The sequence below is a fragment of the Herpailurus yagouaroundi genome, unplaced genomic scaffold (assembly GCF_014898765.1).
Source record: "Herpailurus yagouaroundi ecotype Mexico unplaced genomic scaffold, PumYag 193, whole genome shotgun sequence".
In the NCBI taxonomy this organism is placed as follows: domain Eukaryota; kingdom Metazoa; phylum Chordata; class Mammalia; order Carnivora; family Felidae; genus Herpailurus; species Herpailurus yagouaroundi.
In genome coordinates this window covers 8,736,507-8,758,973 of record NW_024412424.1, presented here as the reverse complement: position 1 = coordinate 8,758,973, position 22,467 = coordinate 8,736,507, and the positions used below count along the sequence as shown (strand labels likewise).

Below are 22,467 nucleotides of genomic sequence, written 5' to 3'. Positions count from 1 at the left end.
AAAACCAAAAATCACAAGGCAATTCTGATGTTCTCCAGGGTTTAATGCCAGGGAACCAGACCATGGGGGTTTGCTGAGAAGCTGCTGCTGAAATTTTTCTGGGTGTTAGGGACTAGGCAGCCCTTAAGCAGAACAGAGGAATGCTGAGAGGGGTATGGAAGTGGGAGGTTTTTCTGCGGGATGTAGGAGTAGGTATTATTGAGGGCAACTCTGCCTCCCTTTGTTAGGTGTGCTCTGCTTCCTAAGGTTGGCAGAGCATCTAAAAGCATCAGCAATGCCTTTTTATCTCTGTTTAGTGCTCAGCTGACATGCAACAGAGTTTCTTGAACGGAAAGATGAATGAATGAGGTTGTTCTTATAGGAGGGCCTCAGAATAAACTTTGTTCCTTTCACAGTCTCAGAGAGTAGCCAGCTGTTGGTATAGCTGCTTGCCAGAGAACTAGGGACTTAAGAGTAGGTAGAGGTTGGCCAACTTTTTCTGTAAGAAGCCAGATAGTAAATATTTTAAGCTTTTTGGGTCACATAGGTCTCTGTTACATGTTCTTTGCTTTCACAACCCTTTTAAAATGTGAAAAACATTCTCAGCTGGCAGGTGGTACAAAAATAGGCCTCTGGCTGGATTTGGCCCAGGGACTATAGTTTCCTGATACCTGGCTTGGGTGTTTATGCGTCAAGAACAGCTTTACTACACTGCAAATACACATCAAAAATCCAGCTTCTTGTAAGTATAAATAAGCAGCTGCTGGGAAGGAGCAGAGTAATGAACCTGAAGCTACCTTCTTATGTCAGGGATTGGCCTGAAACATTCTGGGGTCTTTATGGAGTGGGAGGTCCTAGAAGGAAACAGTGTTCTTCAGCTACCAGAAATCTTAGGGGGCCGAGAACACTGTGACAGAGCTGCATCCAGCAGTCACAGAGAATTGCACACCTCAGTGGCCAGGTGTGATCCTCTGAAGACCTGCACCCTGGTATGACACTGGAGAAACAGAGCTCACAATGTGTTTGTACATCTCTTCTGACAGCAGTCTCTGGAGAGGTTTCAGAACCTCTGAGGTCTGGCTTGGGCACCAGAGCATCTGTTAGCAGGAGAATCTCCTGCCAGATACTCCAGCCTTACCAGGAATTTTGGGTCCACATGGCTCTAGCCTATGTAGAATTCCATCCCAGGAGAAATAATCCAGGACAGCCAATACAGATTTGGGCACTCAGTCTTGTTTAGACTCTTTATTACATTCATGTTCCTTCTGTATAAATTAGTCATACCACATATTAGGAAGATTTGGGTTCAAGGATACTAGTATTTAACACTATTATTTACTTATACCTTGTCTACTTCTAGATAGGATTAGGAGGGAGAGTGCTTTCTTTCCCTTAAGATCATGTGAAACTAGAACTAACCTTCTCTCTCTCAGCAGACATAGCAGCCTGCTCAGGATGGCACCAATTTTATCTTTTGGCAGAATAGGAGTGAAGTCCTCCGACAGCATCATGGGGATATGGAGACATTAACAACCATTCAACTTAGACAATTTCAGGCATATGACCAATGTTGTAAGGTGTTGTAGTTCTTATTTTATTTTTTAAATGTTTGTTTATGATGATTTTGAGAGAGACAGAGACAGAGCATGAGTGGGGGAGGGGCAGAGGGAGAGGGAGACACAGAATCCAAAGCAGGCTCCAGGCTCCAAGCTGTCAGCACAGAGCCTGATGTGGGGCTCAAACCCACAAACTGTGAGATCATGACCCGAGCCGAAGTCGGACACCCAACCGAGCCACCCAGGTGCCCCTTATTTTTTTTTTAATATTTATTTCTGAGAGACAGAGAGAGAGAGAGAGAGAGAGAGAGAGAAAGAGCGCGCACGCGCATGAGTCAGGGAGGGGCAGAGAGAGAGGAAGATACAGAATCCGAAGCAGGCTCCAGGCTCTGAGCTGTCAGCACAGAGCCCAATGTGGGGCTCGACTCATGAACTGGGAGATCATGACCTGAGCGGAAGTCTGTCGCCCAACCGACTGAGCCACCCAGGTACCCATTATTTTAAAGAAGAGACCTCTCCCCCTGCCAAAAAAGACTCTTACGGGAATTCTCAGAGTATCTAGAAAAGACAGGTTCTTTACCTTCTTTCTTTTTTTAAATACAAGGATATTTATTTTGAATCACTGTAGTAACACAAGACTGGAAATAATCTAAATACAAACAATAAAGGGCTATACAAATTGTGATTCACCCAGAAAGTAGAACCATATGCACCCATTAAAAACAATGAGAAAATAGAGGTGGTCCCACATGCTTCACACAGAATAAATTCCAAGAATTCTTAGCTCAGGACAATGGGCATAGTGTTCTACCATTTGCACAAAAAGAAAAAAAACAAAAATGAAATCTGGTTTGTGCATAGCCTATCTCTGGATGTTTATAGAAGAAAATGGTTGGGGCGCCTGGGTGGCTCAGTCGGTTAAGCAGCCGACTTCAGCTCAGGTCATGATCTCGCAGTCCGTGAGTTCGAGCCCCGCGTCGGGCTCTGTGCTGACAGCTCAGAGCCTGGAGCCTGTTTCAAATTCTGTGTCTCCCTCTCTCTGACCCTCCCCCGTTCATGCTCTGTCTCTCTCTGTCTCAAAAATAAATAAATGTTAAAAAAAATTAAGCAGAAAATGGTTAACAACAGCTGCTGCTGGGGAAAGGAACTGGGGTAAGATAAATATACTCATGAGTATTTTACTTTCAAACCACGTCTTCAGTGTCACACTTCTACTGGTTTCAACTGTTACAAGATCAGTGATGTTCCCTGCTCTAACAGGAAGATAAGAATGGGCATGGTCTGACATCATTTATATATGGTTACTCCTTTCTTGGGTCAAGGGTTATTCCTTTCTTGGGTTATTCCAACCTGTTGTCAGACCAGATGTGATCATTCCTAAATCATCCCTTAGATATTGCCAAAGCCTCATTTGACAGTCAGACTGACCACTACTACTTGTGGCAAATACTTTCATCACTCTTCCTGAGGAGAGCTTTCTTTCAAAAGTCATGCCTTTGTCTTTTGTGTGAGATGTGTCCAACAGAGCTGAAAAGAGAAGCTTTCTACCTTTCTGATTCTGTATAGCCTGGGATAAGCACTACTCATTTTCCTTTCAATGGAAGTAGCTGATGTGTCTCATACAAACTTTCCCCGTAGCTATACACCTAGGGCTTGTTAACGTTTTCTAAACATTCCACTATGTTCTTAGTTACTTCAGATCTTAATGAACACCTAAAGTAATACACAGTCTTCTAGATTGGGCTAGTATCTTCTTTTTTTATGTCAGTTACCCCAAAGGATGAGGCTGATGAAGGATTAATAATGTACATGATACCCCACCCCAGTATTCCAACATTCCATGAAACAAATGAAGATGGAAACAAAGCAGGCAAAAGCAGACAGGACACACAAAAGCAGGAACTTACACCCAACTATCTTCATCTCTGCACCAGAAAGAAAGGGGCGACAATGAGGGGACAGCACAGAGAGAGACAAGAACAATTAAGACAAACAGGAAAAGAGAAAAAAAAAACATCACTTGCAGGTCGGTGATGAAGCATGCACTTTTTATCAAGAGTCAAAGCAAAGGACAGAGTGTATTTCTGAGCACAAGGGCAAGAATCAGAGGGTCCCCTAGAAGGATGCCATGCCTGCAGAGTTGCTTTCTAATGGGCAAGTTCAGAGCAAACCCAGAGAGCAGTACTTGTGCCAGGTCTGACTTAGGGAGGGACAAAGCCTCCCTAAGGCAGAGTCCTCTCTAGGACATGGTTCTCAAAAGGGGTCCCAATGAAGCAATATTACCATCGTCTCAGAGCTTATAAGGAATGTAAATTGTTGGGTCCCACACCAATCCTATTGCATTAGAAACTCATGGGGGGTGGGCCCAGCATTCTGTGTCTGCAAGCCCTGTAGGTGACTCGGATACATACTAACACTGGAGAACCACTGATTTGGGAAAAACCTGGCCCTGAGCCAGAGCACACTAACTCAAAAGCAGGTTTCTTCTACCAAGAAAGAAGACCATTTAAAAAACTCTGCACCTATTGAGAGGATCATATGGTTCTTGTCCTTTCTTTTATTGATGTGATGAATCATGTTAATTGTTTTGTGGATATTGAAACAGCCCTGCATCCCAGGTATAAATCCCACTTGGTCATGGTGAATAATTTTTTTAGTGTATTGTTGTATCTGGTTGGCTAATATCTTGTTGAGGATTTTTGCATCCATGTTCATCAGGGAAATTGGTCTATAGTTCTCCTTTTTAGTGGGGTCTCTGTCTGGTTTTGGAATCAGGGTAATGCTGGCTTCATAGAAAGAGTTTGGAAGTTTTCCTTCCATTTCTATTTTTTGGAACAGCTTCAAGAGAATAGGTGTTAACTCCTCCTTAAATGTTTGGTAGAATTCCCCTGGAAAGCCATCTGGCCCTGGACTCTTGTTTTTTTGGGAGATTTTTAATTATTAATTCTATTTCCTTACTAGTTATGGGTCTGTTCAAATTTTCTATTTCTTCCTGTTTCAGTTTTGGTAGTGTATTTGTTTCTAGGAATTTGTCCATTTCTTCCCTATTGCCCATTTTATTGGCATATAATTGCTGATAATATTCTCTTATTATTGTTTTTATTTCTGTGTTGGTTGTGATCTCTCTTCTTTCATTCTTATTTATTTGGGTCCTTTTTCTTTTTGATCAAACTGGCTAGTGGTATATGTATACAATGGAGTATTACTCGGCAATCAAAAAGAATGAAATCTTGCCATTTGCAACTATGTGGATGGAACTGGAGGGTATTATGCTAAGTGAAATTAGTCAGAGAAAGACAAAAATCATATGACTTCACTCATATGAGAACTTTAGCGACAAAACAGATGAACATAAGGGAAGGGAAACAAATATACAAACAGGGAGGGGGACAAAACAGAAGAGACTCATAAATATGGAGAACAAACTGAGGGTTACTGGAGGGGTTGTGGCAGGTGGGGTGGGCTAAATGGGTAAGGGGCACTAAGGAATCTACTCCTGAAATCATTGTTGCACTATATGCTAACTAATTTGGATGTAAATTTTAAAAAATAAAAAATAAAATTAAAAAAAATTCAAGACTTAGAAAACAAGTTAAAATGTAATTCCCACAGAGCCACGTGACAGAACTCTATACTACTGACTCCAGGGAATAGGCTTTCCAGGAAAGCTAAGCACTCCAGAGGGATTTAGGAGGTGGTGGCCCAGCTCTTCTAGCTTGGGGATGGTCTGCAGGAGGGCACAGCCTCTTCTTGAGCAAAAAATTTTAAATCATTCCTTTCAGTTTATAGTCTTTTGGCCAGCAGTTCTCTTTAAAGTTTTATTTTGGTTACTTCACTGGGAACAATGTTAACTCTAACTTGTTCACCTGGAACACCTGTCCTACTCTGGTCTTTCCTGCTCATCTTCTTGAAAAAAAAGAAAAAACCTAGGAAAGAAGTTATTAGCTTTTGAACTGAACTAAAGTGAGTTTGGACAGAAGGAGGACATGCCCTCAGGAATATGGTGACCAACCAATAAAGGCTGTGAATGCTTAGTTTCAAAATTAGATTAAATTCCCATATCTATTTGTTCTTCTATAGTCTAGAATGTCATCTCCTTGGTTGGAGTGTGTCTTTTCTGGGACCACCAGCAATAGCACTCTTGCCTCTAGCTCACTACCACGGGTCATGAGCAGAGCTGGATAGCTGCATAGTCAAGACTTCAGCTGTGGCACAGAGTAGCACATCTCCTGTTCACAGTAGTCACGTGATGTGTATGTACACACCCTTGGAAAGCAATGGGAGATCATCAGAGGGACCTTTTTCAAAATGGCATGTTGGATACTGGTGTGGCTAGAGCCTGGTTGAACTCTGTAACTCAGAGCTCTAAGCTCTGTCAATATGCTTTGAGCCCTATCTGGGTCATCCTGACAAACAAGACCTCTCCAAATGAGTGCCTGACAATTTCTATCAAATGCTGTTTTAAAATAAGAATCATAGTTTATGAGTAATTATAATTTTTCCATTTACTCCAATCTCTCAGACTTAACTGTTAGAATGCTCACAGTTACTGACATAATTCATTGCCTTGTTCATTTCTCATATATATGTCCATGTGCCAAGAAGTTGCAACTTCTTGTAACTTGGTCACACCAGCACTGTAAGGATGGAGGGACTGCTGCAGCCCAGGTACAACACTCCTACAGGCGACAGATGGATCAGCCGCAGGTGGACGGGTGGTCAGGAAGTCAAGGGAGTTCTGGCTACATGGTTTCCCAAGATAGGGCAACTGCATGTAAAACATTCCTGTACCACTTTTACTGTTGCTCCAGCAGAACCTGCAGGCCAGCGCTGTCACCAGGCCTGAGAATGGCAAATCCACTCTGATGAGATCGTGGAGTGCATTAAGAGGTCTGTCAGTCAGTTGTTAGCTCACAACCCTGGGAGTGCCCATCTGCAAAAAAAATCTTTCCTCAGGGAGAAGAAGGGTAGAGAGGGAGCCAGATTATGCACAAAGGACTGCTTCCTGCCTGTGAACCAATCCTTACTTTCAGTTTTGGCACTTAGTGCTCAAAGGCAGACAACCCAGGAAGCAGCATACTCACAGGCCTGGCCTGGACCTCCCAGGATGGCCCAGTGTCTGAGCCCTGTCGGGCTCAGCCCTGTGGAGCCCTGTGGAGACAAATCCTATGATGGTCCCTTAGCTGCCTAGGGGAGGGAAAACTCCCTTAACCTCAGCTTCCTTCACCAATGCCTGATGCAGCTGATTTCCCAAGACATGTCTAACATACCCAGGTCCTTTACAAACCTGTGTGTTGATGATGCAAAGAGATGCAGGGTGCTCTACAAAAAGATTTCTTTCCATAGATGAGGGTTGGACAACATAATTCTTAAAATCAAACTTTGCTTAAGAATTTTTTCACTAAATTTTGTTTCTTTTTAGTCTCTGTTCACTTCACTTGGTTTTAATTCTCTGACTGTGAAGGCTAAGAGGAAGGAAATGTCCAAATGTACAAATCTTAAGTTCTTAAAAGAAAGGAAGGACTTTAAATATATCTCTTAGAATATATGACTCCACTTCATGAGCCTGGATATCTAACTAAAAAAAATCACCAGATCAATTTTGGTAACCATCTATTCTTTCTTCTATGACATTTTGTCAAGAACCCAGGACTATGCCTGGGCTCTTCTTGTCCTGATAACCAGGGCTGTGGAATGGTGTCAGGACACTGTGAAGGACATCGTTCTCCAACAGTCAGATGTGGGCCCTTCATAAGCATGAAGTCTCCCAAGCATTTAAAGATAAACATGGAATTGATCGAGTGGCCTAGGATCCCACACAGATCCTTCTGTGTGCAGAGCAGGAGATGAGGGCTGTTCACAGCAGCTTGTTCTGCATTCACAGTGTCTACGAGTGGGGGAAGCAGATAACAGAAAACAAGTCCAGGCATAGTGTGGGAAGTTGTAAGGCAGCTGGAATCTATCACATGGGCCTTCTCTGTGCTCAGACTATACTCTGCTTTGGGTTTGTGTTGACAAATATTTCCAACAAGCGGATTTAGAACACCATGAAGAAGTCCAAATAGGTGATATTTAGAGTGGTGACAATCAGTTCAGTCTGGCCTGCCCTGGATCTTTCAAACAGAAGCAAATAAGCTTTTACCAGATCATTAAAACTCCATGGAAAGGGTAGGCCCATTACTCCTGTAATACATTCAGAAAACCAGCTATTTGCCTGTTCAGATTCCCTTGTCTTTGTTCACATCTTCTCTGCTTATCAGACCACCTGCCCTCTATATGAGTCACTCCTGTCCTTCCCTCACACCCTAAGGCCCTCGTGGCTCTGATGGCCTGTTTTGATCCACTTTGGATGCTTTGCCTGTATCTGCCTGACTAGGAAATGTGAACCTGGGATTGAACTGCTAGAACCACACGTGAGGGTTGATGCATTTCCACCTTCTGCACTAGCTCTCCATTGGGCATTAGATGGGAACAGTGAGCCAATTCCTGAGAAACTGTCTAGGTAGTACTATTCCTAGTGCCTAACTTATACCATTTGCCCCATTTGTTTTCTGATATATTAAAATATATCTGGTTTTCCTACATGAATTGGATTCATCAATACTACAGGCACATATTTTGGTATATTTTTCCCCTTAAAGAGGAAGTTCTTGTGAGTCAATTTTCTAGGAAATGTAATGGAAGAAAAAAAAGTAAAAGGCATCCCCCTAAGAAGAGTTCCATGTCAGTTCCTACCACCCAGTCTCTACAGAAGACAACAAAGCCCATCTTCTGGGTTGTCATGTTGCAGATGTCACGTTGGTGAATATGATGTGGAGGCTTCTTGAAAAAATGCCAACAAGGAGCCACTGACTCCAGATTGTAGTCAGCAACCTGGCTTGGGATACAGAGGCTTTTAATGGCTGCATGGCTCCTCCACAGCACAGTTTACCATCTGCTCATGAGAAAAGCACTGGACTCCATCCTTCTAACCCTTCTCCCAACCCAGTCCCAAGAAGTGCAGCCTACCTGGCATGATGACATCAGGAAATCCCAATTTTCTTGTAATTGCCAATCCCCTATTAAATATCATGGGGTTTTCCCTCCTAATCTGTTCCATATCTCCACGGAGAAGCTGCAGAGAGATGATAAGACCTGCAAAAACATAAGCATTTTCTTACTCAGAACCACATTTCCACCCTGTTTTGTAGTACTAGAAATGACATAAAGAGTCACATTTTTTTTCAGGAGGAAAATATACAAAGTTTAGCATTTTTCTTGAGAAAAATTTTGATGTAGAAAGTATATACTATTCTGAAGAAACATTCTAGAAAGCTATTTAAGAAAAGATAACCTCAACAACCCAGAGAACTAGTTTATTATATACAGACCGAGGTCTGGGAGACTGAGTTGCCTTTTTCTCTGTTCCTCAGCATCTAGCCCAGGGCCTGGCTGGACCCTAGCAAACACTCACTGAATGGGAGGGTTGAACTACATAAACCATACATTTAGGAACCCAGAGAAATCTACAGAAACAATGGCAGACTAGAAACAAAGAAGACCCTGTGCCAGGATGTCCCCCCAGCTGAAAATGAATGAGCTAAGAGGTGCTGTTTTATGCTAGGAGTATGCTAAAATGTGGGAAGCAACTTGCTGGTTCAACCTTGCAACGGCTTGTAAAGACAGCAGCAGAGCAGACAACACGTTCCCTTCAGGGAACCACTGCACTTCAAGGAAAAGGGATGTTTTGTGCGGCTAACTGAGCTTTGCTTCAGACTATAAGCTTCAGATCTTCCAGATGATCCCAAAAGCTTTGTTCAGAACATGGGAGAACCTGTGTCCCCAGGTGAGCTGGCTTCCACTTCATTACTTGTATGTACCCTAGGAGTTTTGCACAAAGTAAGAATCTCCTGGAAACCATCCTCTCCCCTGCCCCCGAGGGTTACTACTGTAGCCACTGGCTAGAAGGCTGGGAGGTCAAGCCCAGATAGAGTTAGGAAGTGATTCTGAGACTCTGTGAATGAGATTAGCTGCTAATAGGATGATGAAGATGCTGATCTATGTGTCAGCAGGAAGCAAACCCATCAATCTAAAAACCTGGGAATTATGATAGTTAGGATTACCAGAAAAGTAGTGGCTAGAATGGAGACAGTGACAAGAGTTGTAGGATAAGAATGGTTTGGAAATGGAGAGGAGAGAGGGAATGGAGAAGTGGAGAAAGAGAGATGTCACACAGAACAGTCACAGGCACTCTATCTGTCAGATCAAAGTATCCTAGTAACAAGGAACATGTACTCTCATAGCTGGGCTGGGGGGTCATCAGGGTTCCACTGCAACTCAGAAAGAACCTCAAGATGATCTTATTGCTTTTGCCAAATTCATGTACCCCAAGAACCCTGAGATTGCACATATGATGTCCCAGGTATCATTAACAATGAGATCACAGTGCTCTGGAAAGCAGATATATGGTATTCCAGTTGTTAGTCTGGTTAATGTTTAGGTTTTGAACACCCTATTTTTTTTTATAGCCTAATTACTTGGTGGACTCAACTACAAATAACTTATGAGCCTGAAAGGCTGGAGGTCAGAATCCAGATCACAATAAACTCTTCAGAAGAGAGCAGCTTGTGAGGTACTCACAACCCCTCCCCCACAGCCCCAGCACATTTATCTGTGGTATCTTTACACGGCTATCAGATATTATCCTCTGGGCGAACAGGGGTCCACCATCCTAGGAGACAGCCTAAACTGGAGCAGATAGCTAAGGATCAGACAATTCCCAGAATCTGAGATGATAGAGGGCAAAGGAAAAGAAAATCAATGGGTTCATCCTTCTCACTTGGCACTGGCAAGGATTATTCATTCAAGTGCCCACTGACTATCTTTCTTACCTTTTATCTCATTTTCTGAGCAACCAAATTGGCCTAGAGATGCAAAGTGCAACTTGTGAGGATGCAGACTGAAGACACTGGGAGAGGTGCATCTAGCTTTTGAGCTATCCAAAAGGAATTCTGAATAGCTGCTCTGAAGTGTGACAAGCAAGAGGAAAAGGGCTTCAGTTTATGCAAGAGAACACATGAAAAGGCACATGAAGGATGAAAGAAGTCACCAATGGAGGCTATAAAACTTGATCTGCTTTTGTAGAAATTGGGATCCTGGAATATGTGAGTCCTCTTCCTGGTTCTGAAGCCCTGAGTGATTGAGGCGCATGCCAAATAATGCTAACCATGGTCCTCAGGACAAAAGAGCCTCTGTAAATAACTCAGAAAAGTGACCCACTCGCCTACCCAATATGCAACCAGTCCTTTAGCAACACTTGCTCATCTACCTACCAATCACCTGGCTCTCAAGCCAAAGAACTTGAAAGTAACTAATTTATTACAATTTCTCTGTTAAAATGATCTCTGACACAAGAAAACTGTTTTCTTACTAAATTTCATCTCAGATTAAGACTGTCCCATAAAAATATCCCACACATTTGTGTGGAATACTGGAAGGTCAGCAACCTGGCCCTTGTCCCTCTCAACCCCCATCTCTGTGAAAAGATGAGTGAAGATTAATAATGTAAATTAATCCCAGCCCAAGAAACATAAAGAAAGCTGTATAAGTCATTAAAAAATACATAGAAAATTAATTTCTCAACTGTTTTGTTTTCACTTGTTTTTAATGATCTTCATGCTACTGGAATTACTAAAAGTTACTTCTGTGGCTACATATCTAAGAGGCCAATCTAAGGGAGTTAGTGATGAATGATAGTTTTAGTCTCAGCACCTAAAACTAATGTAGTAATTCCTTCTGAATTTTGTATGATTTAACTTGAAGGGAGAGCACTACTGAGTTCTGAAACAGAACTGCCAAGGCAATTAACTGTCCACAATGTTTAACAAAGATGGGTGACAGTTTATAGCAAAGTTAATTTTTTATAATGACGTGTCTTTAATTAAGGAGGCTAATAAAGACCTGAACTATTTCTTGAGTAATCTATGAAATTTTTTGACATGAAGACCCTAAAATCCTGTAGTAGAAAACCCATGCTGAGAAGCTTGGCAACAGAGTAGAAAGCCAGTGGCCTGGAGTATGGAAACCAGGGCTCCCTGCTTTAGCCATGAAGTCACTTCATTGGGCTTCAGTTTCCTCATTTATTTAATGAAGGAGTTGAAACAGGTAATTTCCAAGATCTCAACAGCTTCCAAGTCAAGCCTTACCTAGAAGCCATCAGACATACACTTCAAAGAGAAGCAGCCTATTTCTCCTCCTGGATTTTCCACAAGTACATGGAGACCTCTAACTGGGACACCCTAACTAAGGCTATATGAAGTCTGGGGTGCCTTTCTAACACTGTTTGAATGGCCAGTGTTTGTGAGTTCCAGACAAAAACCACAGACACTGAAGATGGCACCATCCCTGCTCACTCTAGGGAATGAGACACAATTCAGCATCTTAATCTGGTGAGGTAATGGGGGAAACTACTCTTTCAGCTGTTTTTTAAAAATTTTTATTTATTTAAAAAAATTTTTTTTAACGTTTATTTATTTTTGAGACAGGGAGAGACAGAGCATGAATGGGGGAGGGTCAGAGAGAGGGAGACACAGAATCTGAAACAGGCTCCAGGCTCTGAGCTGTCAGCACAGAGCCCGACGCAGGGCTCGAACTCACGGACTGCAAGATCATGACCTGAGCTGAAGTTGGCCGCTTAACCGACTGAGCCACCCAGGCGCCCCTCTTTCAGCTGTTTTAAAAAGTGTATTATTACTACCATCTTTCTTCTAAAATGTTCTCCATGTTTTTTTTTAAAAAAGTTTTTAATGTTTATTTGAGAGAGAGAGAGAGAGAGAGAGAAGTGGGGAGGGGCAGAGAGAGAGGCACACAGATCTGAAGTAGGCTCCAGGCTCTGAGCTGTCAGCAGAGAACCCAATGCAGGGCTTGAACCCATGAACTGGGGGATCATGACCTGAGCCTAAGTCAGACACTTAACTGACTGAGCCACCCAGGTTCCCCAAAATGTTCTCAAGTTTTAATCATATCATGTCCCAAGAACTTGTATCCAAAGGTAACTCTTTACAAATCAAGTACAGTAAATAAAGCAAAGAACACCACAAACATGGATATGAATGGGAGTTTTCCAAATTACCAGTAACTTTTTTTTTTCTTTTATAATTAAAAACTGTGAGCAGGGAAGAGGGGCAGAGGGGGAGAGAATCTTAAGCTGGCTCCATGCTAAGCAGAGCCTGATGTGGGGCACGATCCCATGACCCTGGGATCATGACCTGAGCTGAAATCAAGAGTAGGACATTCAACCTACTGAGCCACCCAGCCACAGCACCAGTAACTTTTTTATATTTTAAAAACAAGATTTTACTTGCCTCCTGCTTTAGCCTAGTTTTAGGTGAGAAATATGGACTCCCTTCCCTTTCAAGCACTGCATGGAGTTCCCTGGCATCCAGGCACATACATAGAAAAAAACCAGTCACTTAAAAATTGTGAGAGAGACCCTGAGGCTCCCTGTGCTACAGAGTTTTAGAGAAATAAAATACTCCCATCTGAGGGTCTCAAACTTTGCAGCCTCTGGTGTGGAGTTACTCTGAGGGCCATCCTAGTTGAATATGTGCTGATCCTGATAAAGAAAAAAATTAAGTACTTCTTAACAACTTTGGAAACTTCCATTCCTTGCAGTGGCTTTAGAATGTCATGTAAGGCCCACTTGTATTTATAATGAGGCTATGAAAGTTAGAAAACAAATAAGGTTATGTAAAAGATATTATGAAATAAATGATAGGTAAAACTGTCGGAATAAGCATGGTTCTATGTAAACTTGGTAGCTATCTTCAAGGGTATATAAAAGCTCAGAGGCTTTTAAATAGTGCTTCTAATTTAATCAAGCAATTAATGTTCAATTTAGAAAGCACAATCTTTCTAATGTGTGGAATTACACCAAGATATAGATAGAAATTAAACAGTTTTAATTTTTTTTTCCAACGTTTTTTTTTTTTTTATTTATTTTTGGGACAGAGAGAGACAGAGCATGAACGGGGGAGGGGCAGAGAGAGAGGGAGACACAGAATCGGAAACAGGCTCCAGGCTCTGAGCCATCAGCCCAGAGCCCGACGCGGGGCTCGAACTCACGGACCGCGAGATCGTGACCTGGCTGAAGTCGGACGCTTAACCGACTGCGCCACCCAGGCGCCCCAAAATTAAACAGTTTTAAAAGAAAAGGAGGGGAAAGGAAAAGAAATTGAACGTAGAAAAAGCTGGTGTGAAATAAAGATTGTCTATTTCAGTTCCTGAATGATATTGGCAGACCAAACACTGATTCTCATTAGTGTCAGGCTTTCTTTGTGATGCTAACACTGAACAGGAATAGAAAAAGTGATTATTAATATTTGTCTTTTATTTTTGACTGGGGTGTGTATTCTTTATTCAGGAAAACACAGACTTCACAATGTCACAAACTCTGAAACCTTTTTGTTTGCTTTTGATTTAAATTAGAACTTAAGTTACCTATCAAAGCACATGGAATCCATTATAGAAAGAACAGAAAATGTATTTTGGTTGAAAGTAATTAGGGAAGGTCTCAAATTATCACAAAAAGAAATAGTAGAAAGTGACTGGGCAGGAGAATAAATGTCTGTGGGGAATTGAACTTTACATATGGCGGCTGATCCACACAAATTCAATGTATGATCTATAGGTCTGTATGATCAGGAACAGTAAATGCAACACAAAGTTTTCTAGCCAGAGAACTATGTTACCATGGCTGGCGCTGGGAGCAGAATACTTGGCGCTGGACTTGCGGATGATATTCTCGTGGATCTGGGACCACTCACTCTCATTGTTGCACCTGCAACAGAAGGACAGGTGTTATGGCTCTCAAGGCTTTTAAACATCTGGTCTGATGTTCCAACTGAAACACCAACTTTGAAGGCAAACTTCAAACTCACTTTCCTGTTTTACTAAATTAGACAAGGCATGTTTTCTGTTAAGGCTCATGGAAGATTCACACTTGGATAAAGGGTGGAAACTCTAAAATGAATGTCAACAAATATTTTTAATTGCCAAATATCCTATTCTCTAAAGTAGCAATCTCCTACATCACAAGCTTTTCTCTTCTTTTTTTTTTTTGAGAGAGAGGGAGAGAGAGAGAATGAATATGAATGAGTGGGAGATGGAAGAGAGAGAAGGATACAGAGGATTTGAAGCAGGCTCCAGGCTCTGAGCTGTTAGCACAGAGCCTGACGCAGGGCTTGAATGCACGAACTGTGAGATCACGACCTGAGCTGAAGTCGGACGCTTAACTGACTGTGCAACCCAGGTGCCCCTAAGTTTTCTCTTCTAGTCTCTTACACCACACACACACACACACACACACACACACACACACACACACACACACAGTAGGTTCCAGAGGCAAGTTCCTGAGAGGGTAAGTAATAGTTCCTCTAGACAATTACCACTGCCATGCCTTGCACTGACTTTGTATCATCATTCAATAGTCTTTATACTGGCTCCAGAGGAAAATCCTATTAAGCTCAGAGCAGTGTGGATATTTGCTTGTTGCTGTTTCAGCCAGGCCAAGAGAGGAAGAAAAGTTTAGGAGAATAGTGAGTTTGGTCCACTGTGAAATCCTCTATAATCAAGAGGAAGGAAGGCTTAGCAGAAAAGGTTGAAATGTCCAAACATATAAAGTCCTTTCCTAGGGGTTTCAAGATTGGGACAAAAGAGAGAATAGAGGAACAACACTGCACCTCTGTTAATTTCTCTAAAGGGCAATTCCAAGACAGCTACAACTACACAAGTACTTGGTGTAGTTTACAGACAGACACCAGGGATTCCTCATCCTAATGCAGACACCTCAATGAAACAACTGAAATCAGATTATGGTCATCTCTTGAAAATTCCATGCGACAACAGGAGTCTCTATAGCCTTGGCACCCCCTTTCCCTGTTGCATAGGAAGGTATGACCTTCCAAAATGTAAGACCCATGCACAAAGGAAAACTTACAGGATTTTTCCATGCTTACTCAGAAGTGTGCAGTCCAGCATGGGCACTTAAATAGGAAACCCCAGTGAGAGTTTTAGCATGTGAAATCATATGGTATTTGACTTTCAGTTTGACTTATTTTACCTAACACAATGCCCTCTAGGTCCATCCATGTTGTCACAAATGGCAAGATCTCATTTTTTTTTAAGCTGCACAATATTCCATTTGTGTGTGTGTGTGTGTGTGTGTGTGTGTATACCATATCTTATTTATTCATCTATTGATGGACACACCTGGGTTGCTTCCACATTTTGGCTATTGTAAATGATACTGCAATAAACACAGGGGTGTGTATATCTTTTTGAATTAGTGCTTTTGTTTTCTTTGGGTAAATAGTAGTGTAATTGTTGGATTTGGTATGGTATTTCTGTTTTTTTTTTTTTTGTGGTGAGCATAGCATAATGTATAGAGAAAATGAATAATTACGCTGTATACCTGAAATTAATGTAACGTTGTGTGTCAGCTACACTCAAAGAATAAAAAAGATATATGGAAACCAATTTGACAATAAATTTCATATATAAAAAAAATAAACCACTTTATTGAGGTTTAATTAATATCAATTTGATGAGTTTGGACATTTGCATATATCCATAAAACTAGCACCACAATCAAGTAATAAACGTATCTGTTACCTTAAAAAAATATATATCAAAGAGTAAGGAACCAAAAAAATAGTGTAAAGACTTAACAACAGAAAAAATCATCCAGGAGCGTGAAGTACACGCAATGTGAAACACAACTAAGTAAAAGGGTTTGTATAGAAGTCATTCAGAGATAAAGGAAATTAGTCATTAGTTTAATTTTATTACTCTTTGGACTCCTGAGTCAGTATAAATAAGCCTCAGTTACTCAGAGATGTTGCAAAGAATTATCAAAGATGAGTTTCTCATAGTCCAGAGCTGTGAGGATAATTTTCTACTTATAGAATTCCTTCCAAACAAAGGAAGAGGGAGACCGTTCTTTAAGATGAGCACTTGTGATTTAGCAACTCAGTTGGAAATCAAAAGTGAGAGGTGCTGGCAGCAGTACATCCAGCCCTTCCTGTCTGACATGCTCACTGTCTCATCTCTTCCAACCAGTCAGTACATCAGAGTGCCCAGCTGGTGAGGATTCAGACTTGTCTTGCTGTCAGCTTTTTTTTTTTTTTTTTGTCACTTTCTAGGTTTACAAGATCAGTAGTTACTTTCTTTAACAGAAATCTGACTACAGTTTGTCATAAATAACATACTCCCCCTCTCACTGCAAAAGAAGAGTCTTGAAAATTAACTCCCTCCCTCTAATAGATGGTGTAACTTCAGCATTTCTCCAATAAAATATTAATGGTTTTTGGCAGTACAGTGGAGATACTGCTTTGTCAACCACTTTCACATTGACAATGTGTATTACCTCATTGATCTCTCTTCTTCATGGTCTTGGTTTAACCATTATCATCTCTCTTCTGGACCAGTGTAATCACTTCCTAACTGATCTTTCAAATGTCTCCCTTTCCTAAATGCCAAGGGGTTACTTAAATCATCTAAAACTAAGTGGATGTGGTGTCATCAGCATATTTTAACCAATCACTAGGGTATTTTGTAAGGAAAAATTATAAATATAAACATTTATTAAGTAATCAAATGAGTTGTGATTATAGAAGCATCATGTTATACCCAATCAAATTAATATTTAGAGCATGATTATTGATGTTGGTAGTTTGTCCTCAATTATGAGACATGAGGGATTATGATTGAAAAGAGGTCTGTAATGCCTCTGTAGCAGTCTGCTCTCCTCACAGAGGAGATAACCAGCATAGTACTTCAACTACTACATGTCCAGGGATTTTACTCAAGGGATAGGACAGAGAGGCGAGAGGTTTTTGGTTTTCTACATGTGATTCCCAAGTATCCAGAGCACCAGAAGCACCGGAGCAGGTGTGCAGGCTCTGTTCAACAGAGTTCAGAATACTCTTCTCATTCACTCATGCACCAGAGCACACAGTAGCATTTGCCTCTTCCTCACCACCTCCTTAACTTTTTTTTTTTTAAAGTTAACATCCAAATTAGTTAGCATATAGTGCAACAATGATTTCAGGAGTAGATTCCTTAGTGCCCCTTACCCATTTAGCCCATCCCTCTACAATGGGGAGCCCCTTGTAGCCTTCCCACAACCCCTCCAGTAACCCTCAGTTTGTTCTCCATATTTGAGAGTCTCTTCTGTTTTGTCCCCCTCCCTGTTTTTATATTATTTTTGTTTCCCTTCCCTTATGTTCATCTGTTTTGTCTCTTAAAGTCCTCATATGAGTGAAGTCATATGATTTTTGTCTTTCTCTAATTTCAATTAGCATAATACCCTCCAGTTCCATCCATGTAGTTGCAAATGAAAAGATTTCATTCTTTTTGATTGGCGAGTAATACTCCATTGTATGTATATACCACATCTTCTTTATCCATTCATCCATCGATGGACATTTGGGCTCTTTCCATACTTTGGCTATTGTTGATAGTGCTGCTATAAACATGGGGGTGCATGTATCCCTTCAAAACAGCACACCTGTATCCCGTGGATAAATGCCTAGTAGTGCAATTGCTGGGTCATAGGGTAGTTCTATTTTTAGTTTTTTGAGGAACCTCCATACCGTTTTCCAGAGTGTCTACACCAGCTTGAATTCCCACCACCTCTTTAACTTCTAAATTTCCATGTTTATGATGGCTATTCACCCAACTTTCTTCTCATCTTTCCCCAAGGGGAGCAACACAAAAAAATGTTTAAGAAATTTTAGAGGGCTATTTGTAAGACCTTTAAGTTTGCATTTTTAGAAGGGGGTCTACTATAGGGAAGTAGTGGTTAGAGTATATTCCCATATTTTATTTCACTTAATTCTCATAATCCTATAAGATTGGTATTACCATGTTCATTTTACTGAGAAGAGTGAAATGAGCTGGAGTCTAAACATAGGTCTGCCTGGTCCCCAAAGCTGGTGTAGAGAAAAAGAGGCTACAGAGTACTGTAACCCTGAAAGCCTTACTCCTACACCAGGCTTCAGGGTACTTGTGTCCCTGATGTCAGTCAGCATTCCCATTTTGTCTCTACTACAACTATTTAGTCTTGCCTATGGTTTAAAACTTAATTTAGTGCAAATACTCCATATTAAAATTCTCTCCCATTGGGTGCGACCTGCTTTATTTTGGCCTTTATTTGGTTGAAAATCCTAAAAAGCTGGAAAAGAGGCAACAACCTACAGATTTAAGAACACTACTGATGCTGACCACTGTTTTATATAGTCCTTACTTATAGTGCAAAAAAAGAGAGAAGTATCCAGAAGAACGAAGAAAAACAGCACATATTTCTATAAAAATGGCCCAATTGAACAGAATCTCCAAGACCAAGCTGATACAAATAAACCAATCTGATATATTCTGGATGTGCACTCATAGGCCATGAGAAATTACATTTTTACTTATGAGAAATTTAAACTATTTCTTATTTTACAACTTATACATGTTTATTTTAGCACAGACTTAAAAAAAAGACAAATAGCATGCTCTCTCTCTCTCTTTAATAGGAATACTTAATTTAACTTCTCTTTCCAGGTGATAGAAGGGCTTCTTCCAAGAGTAACATTTTTTGGCCCCTTGTAGTCACTTTCCTGGGAGAAGGAGTGACTTCTTTGGCCAGTGCTTTTAGGAGAAGGACCTGGGCATGAACATCTCAGTTCTGCCTCTCCCCTCTTTTGGGACCAACCTGTTTGCAGAAAACACACAATCCCTCTGTGCCACCACAGAGGCTCCACATTGATGATGACTCTAATAGTCTTTCTAATTCAGGGTTCACATTAATCACAAGTTGTAGTGGGTTGAATGGTGGCACCTAAAAAGTATATCCATATCCTAATCCCTGGGACCTGTGAATGTTACCTTATTTGGAAAAAGTGTCTTTGCAGATGTACTTAAATTAAGGTTCTTGAGATCAGTAGATAATCCTGGATGATCTGGGTGAGTCCAACCTCAATGACAAATGTCCTTAGAGAAAGGCAGGGGAAGATTTAAGAGATGAGAAGAAGTTACAGACAGAAGAGGAGGAGGCAATGTGACCACAGAAGCAGAATTAGAGTGATGAAGCCCTAAGACAAGGCAGGCTGACAGCCCCCAGAAGATGCAAAGAACAGATTTTCCCGTAGAGCCTCCAGAAGGAGTGTGGTCCTGCTGGCATCTTGATTTCAGATTTGTGGCCTCCAGATTGTGAGAATAAATTTCTATGTTATAAATCACCACACTTGCGGTAATCTGTTATAGTAGCCATGGGAAACAAATATAAAAGTCTGTGTGGCTCATAGATCTAAATAAACTATGATCTCAAATTTAAGTTTTCTTGCTAATAAAAGTGACATGTTTATTTATACTACTTACATACACACATATAGAGATGTACATATACACACTATAAATTTTGATTCTACTCTACATCATATATCCATTTCTATTTATAGCTGCTTAACATTTTGCTCTCAGAACCAAATTACTGATATCCATTAACTTCCTCAAACTGCAACAAACAGCATTTTATTCTGACTTTAATAAGCTGAAATTATTAAATAATTGGGAATGAAGATTGACATTCGTCAAGTATCTTTTTTGATATCAGGGTGATTATATGGCTTTTCCCTTTTGGATAACTAATATGATGCATTATATACTAATTGCACTGTGAACAGAGAGTGTGGCTTGTGCCTTATTGAATTTATGGAAATTTTTTCTATGAGTAATTTTTGTAAATGTTCCACATGCACTGGAAAAGATGTATTCTGTTCATTGGATAAAAGATTTATTTTGAGCTGGGAGGACCATATGGCTTGATGAGCTGGGATACTCCATTTACACCTGCTGTACTGGCATCAACAGCACTCCTTTTGATTATCAGAATGTCCTGATTTAGATGACAAATTATGCTCACCTTATCTGGAAGTAGGAGAGTAAGAGGTTAAGAGCATGGTCTCTTACCAGGCTGCTCAAGCACATGCCTCATGGCTCTATGCCCTGTTTTCTTATCTATAAAAGAGGAGTAACAATGGCCCATGATGAGTGTTCAAAGATGCTGACTATTATTTTCTGTCACATCAACCTTATTCAGATTCTCTAAGTCAGATTTATTTACCTGATTTAAATATTTATTTCCATCCTTATTTATTTTTGTCTTCCTGTATGTCAAGATGCATATTAAATTCTCTTGCTTTTATTGTACTTTTATCTTCTCTTTGTATTTGTAATAAACTGACTATAATAATTTTGAGTCAATATTTATTATGTGCATTAAGGTCAAAACAATTAGATCTTCACTATAAATTCCACCACATATCAGTATAAGTAAATCTCTATTCCTGTGGAGGGAGAAAAGGGCTTTCTGGAATTCTGGCAAACTGGGGGTGGAGATGTTGGTAAGGACACCTGGGTGCTGGCTCTCCTTTCTCCACCAGTTAAGAAGGCCGAATTTGGTCAACTTCCTTTAAACTGAGATACATAGACTGTTGGGAAAATTTCTCCAGAATGGGACTATGAACCTTGAATCTAATGACTATCAGAGTAGTAACCTTCTACTTTGCAGAGACCATGTAATCTGGGGCTGGTTCTGCTGAGGATTCTGGGGCTGAGAGAGTAAGTGGTGCTGTCACGTGCTGTGTCTGTGACTGCCCTGAGAGGCCACTTTGTTTCCAGTGAGATCATGTATTCTTAGAGGATGAAATATGAAACTGAATTTACTTTTATAGTGTGTGTGTATGTTCTTTTTCTACCAATCCTGACACTCCTGACATAGCACACCCATTTCATACCTCTCACCTTACAATTTATCATCAATATTGTGACATTTGTTTGTATTTCTTATACTTAGCTGCTTTATTTTTACACTTCTTGTGTCTCTTTTTTGTGAATCTCATGAATATCATATATATAGATTCTGTGTTTTTACTTTACTTTGGAAATTCTTACCTAAGAGGATTTTCTTTCAGCTCAATTATTTTTATTATTATAATTGATATGAATGGGACTTCTTTTGTCCTTTCCTCTAGGCTTTCTGATTTTTTTTTTTTAAATTTTTTTTTTTTAAATTTTTTTTTTTTCAACGTTTATTTATTTTTGGGACAGAGAGAGACAGAGCATGAACGGGGAGGGGCAGAGAGAGAGGGAGACAGAGAATCGGAAACAGGCTCCAGGCTCTGAGCCATCAGCCCAGAGCCCGACGCGGGGCTCGAACTCACGGACCGCGAGATCGTGACCTGGCTGAAGTCGGACACTTAACCGACTGCGCCACCCAGGCGCCCCGAGGCTTTCTGATTTTTTAAATGCTCTTTTATAGCAGTTTTTGTACTGTATGATCTATGTTTTTACATGTATCTTTGTGATGGATGATATATCTTGCATTTATTTCTATTAGGGTTTACTTCTGGTTAGACATGTTCAAATTTTCACACAAATATTAATGCAGTTTTTAACCAAATTTGTGCCTTTATTATTACTAGTTAATAAGAAATATGATAACCCAAGCCACAGCAATAAAAACTACATATTGGCCATAAAGAATTGACACTTAAAAATAACATGTCAAGTAAAATACAGGATCCTTTCTTGATAAAAACCCTAAAGAAAGTAGGGATAGAAGGATCATACCTCGAGATCATAAAAGCCATATATGAACGACCCAACTCTAGTATCATCCTCAATGGGGAAAAACTGAGAGCTTTCCCCCTAAGGTCAGGAACAAGACAGAGATGTCCACTCTCACCACTGTTATTCAACATAGTATTAGAAGTCTTAGCCTCTGCAATCAGACAACACAAAGAAATAAAAGGCATCCAAATTGGCCAGGAGCAGGTTAAACTTTCACTCTTCGCAGTTGACATGATACTCTATATGGAAAACCCAAAAGATTCCACCAAAAAAC

The 22,467-nt window shown here is 40.6% G+C and overlaps 1 protein-coding gene across 1 annotated transcript in view; it reads right to left on the bottom strand.

Moving 5' to 3' along the window:
* The window catches only part of DOCK3 (dedicator of cytokinesis 3), a 419,595-nt gene that overhangs the window by 101,750 nt on the left and 295,378 nt on the right, over nt 1–22,467 (bottom strand). The window contains exons 12-13 of the mRNA XM_040445563.1: nt 14,264–14,352; nt 8,544–8,669 (exon numbers count right to left, since the gene is read on the bottom strand). Of these exons, the coding sequence (XP_040301497.1) occupies nt 8,544–8,669; nt 14,264–14,352 (215 nt within the window). The remainder of the gene's footprint in view (nt 1–8,543; nt 8,670–14,263; nt 14,353–22,467) is intronic.